This window comes from Lolium perenne, chromosome 2 (assembly GCF_019359855.2).
Source record: "Lolium perenne isolate Kyuss_39 chromosome 2, Kyuss_2.0, whole genome shotgun sequence".
NCBI lineage: Eukaryota > Viridiplantae > Streptophyta > Magnoliopsida > Poales > Poaceae > Lolium > Lolium perenne.
This window is the reverse complement of record NC_067245.2, coordinates 329,337,017-329,344,279: the sequence shown is the minus strand read 5'-3', so window position 1 is coordinate 329,344,279 and position 7,263 is coordinate 329,337,017. Positions and strand designations below refer to the sequence as shown.

The window sequence follows — 7,263 nt, the reverse complement described above, 5'->3', positions numbered from 1 at the left end:
AGTAATTCTCATCAGACTTTTCAAGGATGTCAATAACTTATACCTTCTCATCTTATTTTCCGAATGTTCCACATATCTATTAATAATCACCAACAACAGTAATTTTAATATTGCTACTCTTTCATGTTCGAAACGATTTGGATTGATGCAATTCGAGATGAGGATCATCTCATATTCCAGTTCTGATATCCATATAATAAGCTAAAAAAAAAACAGTTCGACCATTAGCACGAGTGATTTTTCTTCGCCGATTCTTCAGTTTCAATTCATGGCATGTGATCGACCAAAACTAAATGGGATCATGGTTCATGAAGGAATTAATGAACAGATAAAGAATGAGCAAAACAAATGTTGTCTCAGGCGCAGCGCAAGCCCAGACCAGCATCAGCAAGGCAACAGGCCTGTACCGGTCGACCACTCGACGAGACGACGACCAGGCACACTCAGCGCCGTACCCGCTCAGGCGAGAAGACGGCGCTCCAGGCGGCGGCCGCCCCACGCTCCGGGTTCAGACCACTGGCCCGGCGCCGCTGGACCTTGAGAAGTTGGCTGCTAGGTCGATCTCGCCGCCTATCGTGGCTTCCTGATTGCGCCCTCGGTTGTCGACTTGTAAGCCTTCTCTGCTCTCTTTTCATAGTTTGCGCTGAATCTTCAAGTGTAAAGGTGGCTTGGCGTTTGAGAGATTACTAATTTAGAACTCGGGGACTAATAAGAGCCGATGGTTTGAACAAATTCAGTGACTAGTTCAGGATAGTTTTGGACTGTAGGCGTAAGGCATTAGGGCGGGGGCAGTACAAGTTACTACACCACGTGCCTTGGAGCTGTTTGATGAAATGCTTAAGCCAGACACGGCGATTACAATTGTGCTTTCTTCCATGATCGTTCCATTTGTTTCTTCTTCGAGTAGCTGCATTAACCCGCTTAGTGGAACACACGGTTCTACTGTGGCCAGCATGCATCATTTCAGTGCCACATAATGCCCTGTATCTAGCTTCTGTTTGCCGTGCGTTGCCAAATGCTTGTACGTCAATAATGCAAGTCATCTGATGCTGATAATACATTGTTTGATGCGCATGGCTTATGATATATGTATTTTTTGGCCTCTTTGTTAGGTGCAGCATTTCTAGTGGACATTCAGGGAACGTGTTCTTTGCGTCTGGTTTTGCTCCTGTGGGTGTCTGGATGCCTATGATTGAGTAAATCATGCGGGGAAAGCTCTGGAAAAGATTTTCGCCCTTCCTTTCCAAGCGTTATGTCTCTACCTGTCGGAATTTTTCGATGTCCCCATCTTCGTCGGGCTCCGTGATACAGCCATGGCTCTTTGTTGGTCTAGGCAACCCGGGCGAGAAGTACCAGTCAACCAGACACAATGTATGTTCTCCTTCTCATTCTCATCTTTCATTTGAAATTCAGTGGCTCGGCTTTATTCTCAGAATTTTCTTGCACTATTTCACCTTGCAGGTCGGGTTTGATATGATAGATGCATTTGCGGAGTCTCAGGGCATATCCATGACGGCACTTCACTTCAAAGCTCTATTTGGTGAAGGTTTGGCTCCATCCATATGCCCCCCGGAAAGGATGTTTTCTCTTTACTTTCTGAGTAACAGATACTCTGTTTACAAACTGCAAGGGATTGAACTGAATCGAAGGTTCTCTCCTTTCCATTGATGCAGGGATGATAGATGGTGTCCCTGTTTTGCTTGCCAAGCCTCAAACATATATAAATCTCAGCGGTGAATCTGTATGCAACACTTTTTGGAAAGCTTTTCAACATTAATTTCTGATTTCAACCTTGCTATACTTTAAATGCTGTGATGGTGACTGCCCTCTCTTTTTTTCTCTCTCCTTATCGTAGGCTGGTCCACTTGCTGCCTATTATAAACTTCCACTTCACCGTGTCCTAGTGGTAAGCTTTTATGTTCTAATCTTCATTTTTTTAAAATCATGTTCTAATCTTCCTTGGTTCTACCTTACATGGCTATCTGACTTCTGTGCTGTATGAGTGTCAGGCATATGATGACACGGACCTGCCATGTGGAGTTCTTCGTTTACAACCTAAAGGAGGATATGGGCGCCACAATGGGTTGGTAAACCTTACTGTTATGTGCATTGTGAAGTTTTTTATATGTGTATCCAAAATTTACAAAGGGAAAACCATGTATACCAATGTTTTGTTTAAATACATAATAGAAAAGCGGCACGTCTGTAACTTATCAGTTTAAAATGTCAGACAGTTGTCCTGGTCCTCTAATCTAATTCGTTGATATGCGCTTAGGTGACCTGTCTCGCTGACCTGGTAACATTATGGTGCTTGCTTTTGATGAAGCAGAGATGGCAGAACTTTTCTTCTGTTTGTAGATAATTAGTACGTACTTGTTTGTTGCTGTATTTCTGCATACACCTTTTTTTTTCATTGCATCATGTTGTCATAATCATTTTAGTTTCTTTTACTTGTTTTCCCTTGCTGTTTTACATAGCCTGTGAAGTCTAGATAGTTATCGAAAATAATCTTTGTAACATTTTACTATTTAATCAGTGTCGTAGAGGGTTCCCTCTTTAAGGTTTTTTTGTGTGTGTGTGCGTGTACACAGACAATTAGTTCCCCAAGATCCATCTGATGTCTGTGGATAAGGGATTAATTTATCTTGACATGAAACATTTACCTGTTAGTTTATCAGGTTGAAGAGTGTGATCTACAATTTTCGCAAGAACCGAGAATTTGGTCGACTAAGGATTGGTAGGTTTGACAGCTGGAAGATTCAGATATCCTTTCATTTTTCTGGATCAAATTCATAGGTTGGCTTATGTAGGAATTGGACGTCCGCCTGGTCAGATGGATCCTAAAGCGTTTGTGCTTCAGAAGTTCAATAAGACTGGCCGTGAACGGGTAAAAATCTCCATTGCTTTTCCCCTGGAGTTCTAGTTCAGTGTTGTGCTTGTTCTTTAGAAAAACAAGGATCGCTCCTGGGTTCCATTTCCATTGAATATGAAACCACAGCGTCAGTTTTTTAATCAGCACAAGCAAAAAAAAGGCTGAGCCTAAGGTCTTTTTTAATTGACTTAAATTTAGTACAAAGTTATACTAAATCCGAGTCAATTAAAAGAGACCGGAGGGAGTATATCTTATCTTAATTGTGCTTTGCTTAAATTTTAGAACACCTTAACATGCTTGGATGACCCTGTTCATTCGCTAGGACAGGAATAACCAAACAGTATTAGCTCCAACACCCTTGGCTGTATTCTTCAGTTAAGCATTGGCAAAGTTGTAAAATGCTTCCTGCAAATGGCAACACCTTATCACGATTAATCAACTTAATGTTTGGTATTTAATACAACTAGTCTAGATAGACATAAAAGTACTGTTGTTCAGACTGAAAATACTGTGACTGGCTTCAGGAGTATTACCCATAGCCTGAAGATATCTTAAGAAACACTTCAGACTTCCATACTGGCCGAAGCACAATAAGTATATTTGTTTTTTTTACTTCAACCTGACGCTCATGCTTTTACATCTTTTGTTGCTGTGAACCTAGATTGATTCGGCCATAAAAGAGGGCGCCGACATTCTGAAGATGGTGGTCACCAAGGGGCTGACGGAGGCCGCAAGACTGGCAAATGTAGAGCAGAAGTATAAGCACCTTGTGTCACACGACGAGCAGTTCTAGAGATGACTACTGACCGCTTCTGCCGGGAAATGCTCGTGCAGCATACTGTTGGAGTTGCACTGTGTTGTCTGACGTGATCTTCCGGTATGATCATAGGGTATGTACAATACAATTGGCTCGATGGCCATGAAACTCCGAAGATTGCTCTGCTAGCTTCAATGCTCCGCAGTGGTCTGGAAGATTCAGATTGTCACCTTCCCTGTGGTCTGTGGATGAACTCATGAACATAGAACATAGTCAGCTGGTCTCGTGCTCATCTAGAACATGCTCGCTCTGTTATTTAACTTGCCCCATGGATTGCCGTCAGGGTCAGGGACCGAGCTGCTTCATAGGGGCTGGTGTCAGCTGACACCCATGAAAAACACAAAAATCTTCACTAATTAGTACTAGGTAATGATTATTTATAGAACATGACCCCAGTGAAATAGTGATGATATAGACATGACCCCAATAATATTTTTTCCTAGCTTCGTCCCTGATTGCCGTTGTTTCTTTCTTTTCTGGAGAAAATCAATTGTCGGTTCCCTGTAGTTTAGCCGTGATTTTAAATTTCGGTTTCAGAAATATTTTAGTCACTAACGAAATCAGTGAATTCGGTTTTCCTTTCGGCCAGAGGGCAGAAATTTTCTCCTGAAAATCATCAAAATATTTATATTTTTGAAAAATAATTTAAAATTTATTTGAACCTATGTGCATTACTCAAATTACTGAAATATTTTGACCGAAACATATTTATTTTGATGTCTACCGAAATCACTGAAATCCAATAAATTTTGATGAAATCTCACTGCAATTGATTTACATGAGTTTAGCGCCCGGGGCTCGCTTGGCGGGCTCTACAGTTTCGTCCACGTCTGGGTGCACGGAGAAAAAGCTCCAGGCCGCCGACTCGATCGGCGGTCGGCACCGTGGCCGAGCCTTCCATCTGCGAACCCAACGGACAACCTTTGTCTCTTCCCCGTGCACCGCTCGCGAGGTACCGCTGAGGCTTCGCGCCAAAACACAAACGCACACAGCGATCGGCAGCTACAAAATAGATAGCCGTAGCTCGCACCTCCCTGCGGCAGCATATACCGGCCAATCACCCGAGGTGTTGATTGCTGACAATGGAGGCCGCCGTCGCGTGCCTCCTCCTCATGCCCCCGCTCCTCACCTGCACCGTGCTCCTCTCCCTCCTCCTGCTCCCGGCCTCGAAGGCCAGAACCGGTGCGTCCAGTCGCCTCCCTCTGCCGCCCTCCCCGCCGGCCGCCCCGGTCGATCATCGGCCCGCTCCTATGGCTCTGGCGCGCGCGCTCCCGGCTCGAGCCGGCAATCAGGGACCTGCACCGCCGCCACGGACCCATCCTCACCCTCGGCTTCCTCTCCCCGCGCCCGGCCATCTTCGTCTCCGGCCGGCACGTCGCCCACCGCGCGCGCGCTCGTCCAGCTAGCGCGGGCCCGCCTTCGCCAGCCACCCGCCCGCCATCGCGCCCTTCGTCGTCCTCACCTCCGCCCAGCGCACCGTCAGCTCAGCGCCCTACGGCCCGCTCTGGCGCTCCCTCCGCCGCAACCTCGTCTCCGGCGTCCTCCACCCCAACCGCGTCGCGCGCGTCTTCGCGCCCGCGCGGCGCTGGGCGATCTCCCTCCTCGCCTCCGACCTCGACGCGGAGTCGGCCCGGAGCGAGGGCGGGGTGGTGACCGTCGTGGAGTGCCTCCAGTTCGCCATGTTCTCGCTGCTCACCTACATGTGCTTCGGGCGGAGGCTGCCGGCGGGACGCGTGCGCGTGCGCGATCGAGGCCGTGCAGCGGGAGCTCTTCTTGTCCTACATCGGCTTCCAGGTGTTCGCGTTCTGCCCGGCGCTCACCACGCGGTTGTTCTGCCGGCGGTGGCGCAAGGTGCTGTCCATCCGGCGCAGGCAGGAGGAGCTGTTCTTGCCACTGATCGCAGCAAGAAGAGAACTAACCAGAAGTGTGGCGGTTAGTGCCGACGATAACGACGGCGGCTTGGCGTACTGCTACGTCGACACGCTCCTCGCGCATCGGCTCCCCGGGGAGGAAAACGGCAGCGGAGCGGCTCATGGTGGCGATCGCGCTCTCGCGGACGCCGAGATCGTGAGCCTGTGCACGGAGTTCCTCACCGCCAGCGTCGACACCACTGTGATCGCGCTCCAGTGGATTATGGCGAACCTGGCCCGGCAGCCTGACATTCAAACGAAGCTCCGGGTCTCCGGGACGAGATCGACGCGGCGATTGCGGACGACCACAAGGAGGCCGTCGCCGAGGAGGACCTGTCGAGGATGCCGTATCTTAAGGCGGTGGTCCTGGAGGGGCTGCGGCGCCACCCGCCGGCTCACTTCCTCCTATCGCACGCCGCCACCTCGGCGTCGGAGGACGCGTCGCTGGACGGGCTGCGCGTGCCGGCAGCCACGTCGGTGAACTTCTCGGTGGCGGACGTGTCGCTTGACGAGGAGGTGTGGAGTGCGCCGGAGGAGTTCAGGCCGGAGAGGTTCCTGGACGGCGGGGAGGGCGCCGGGGTGGACCTGACGGGGAGCCGGGAGATCAGGATGATGCTGTTCGGGGCCGGCCGGAGAATCTGCCCCGGCATGGCGCTCGCGCTGCTGCACCTGGAGTAATTCGTGGCGAACCTTGTCAGGGGATTCGAGTGGTCGGCTATGCCGGGGGACGGCGGCGTTGATCTGTCTGAGAGGCCGGAGTTCACCGTGACCATGGAACGGCCGCTGCGCGCGCGTGTCATGCCCAGGCGATGCCGGCTAGTTCGGCCAGTCTGACTCGTGTGTCCCTATATAAAAGCCGGTGACTCCTTTTGAATTTCCGAATTCATGTGTAACTTTTTTTTTATGACGAGAATATATTACCAATAACATCTACTCTCTACAACAACGTGATACACTAATAACGGTACGGATGTATACAGTTAAAAAAAGAAATTAATAAGAAAGTAAAAGTCCTGTTACGATATTCCAGCTCTAGCAATCAGCACTATTTCTAGTTTATTGCGTTATTTCACAGTAGTTTTTCGTAAGATGATAATTACCTATATTTTCTCAGAAAGCAATTTATCTGTAGAATCATGAAACATCAACAATTTTCCGACGTGAACTATGAGACATGCCATTATAACTATCTAATAGCAATTCTTTCAGTTCTGTGACGGTAGTTCCTCAACGGCGTACAAACATACTGTAGATATTTTACACGAATATTCAACCTCAACCGTAGTTTCAGCAGTAACTACCCATCAGTAACTCTTCACCGGTGCATAAGTCTTCAGTAATAATCTGAAATCCAACATTCAACGCCTCCTCTATCCGGAGAAAATAATGTTTTGTAGTGAAAGAGATTTGCAGCCCACGTACAAAGACTAGCAGCCAACATGAAAAACAAAAAAATGCTGCCTGACGCAACACCCAGTAGACAAACAACAACGAGTTAGGCAAGGAAAAAACATTGACAAATCTTTGCGCATGATCATTCACACGATTGGCCAGTTACACCATGTTAGTGAAAAACAAAAATAGAAAATAGAGACCACTAGCAGCCAGTAAAAGCATCTCTAGCAAAGCCCGTAAACTGGGTAAAACCAAATAATAACTACAGA

The 7,263-nt window shown here is 48.1% G+C and overlaps 1 protein-coding gene and 1 pseudogene across 3 annotated transcripts; both read left to right on the top strand.

Moving 5' to 3' along the window:
- The first annotated feature begins 387 nt into the window (after nt 1-387).
- On the top strand, nt 388-3,913 carry LOC127337231 (peptidyl-tRNA hydrolase, mitochondrial). 3 transcript variants are annotated; one of them, XM_051364194.2, is made up of 9 exons: nt 388-609; nt 1,119-1,371; nt 1,462-1,546; nt 1,674-1,741; nt 1,856-1,906; nt 2,010-2,087; nt 2,671-2,737; nt 2,811-2,887; nt 3,534-3,913. In XM_051364194.2, the coding sequence occupies exons 2-9, from the start codon at nt 1,204-1,206 to the stop codon at nt 3,663-3,665; spliced, it is 726 nt and encodes a 241-aa protein (XP_051220154.1). In that variant the 5' UTR covers nt 388-609; nt 1,119-1,203; the 3' UTR covers nt 3,666-3,913. The 3 variants fall into 3 exon arrangements, with proteins under 3 accessions (XP_051220154.1, XP_051220153.1, XP_051220155.1); XM_051364193.2 differs by having other exon boundaries at nt 1,113-1,371; XM_051364195.2 differs by having other exon boundaries at nt 391-609; nt 1,113-1,371; nt 2,010-2,083; nt 2,679-2,737.
- An 858-nt stretch (nt 3,914-4,771) lies between these two features.
- On the top strand, nt 4,772-6,433 carry LOC127330880 (cytochrome P450 89A2-like; annotated as a pseudogene).
- The last annotated feature ends 830 nt before the right edge of the window (nt 6,434-7,263 follow it).

What these genes read in the sequence shown, in the direction of transcription:
- LOC127337231 (XM_051364194.2), top strand. Translation starts at nt 1,204, where the DNA reads ATGCGGGGAAAGCTCTGGAAAAGATTTTCGCCCTTCCTTTCCAAGCGT. An exon ending in CAAAGCTCTATTTGGTGAAG is followed by an intron (nt 1,547 to 1,673) that starts GTTTGGCTCCAT and finishes CCATTGATGCAG; the next exon opens with GGATGATAGATGGTGTCCCT. An exon ending in TAAATCTCAGCGGTGAATCT is followed by an intron (nt 1,742 to 1,855) that starts GTATGCAACACT and finishes TCCTTATCGTAG; the next exon opens with GCTGGTCCACTTGCTGCCTA.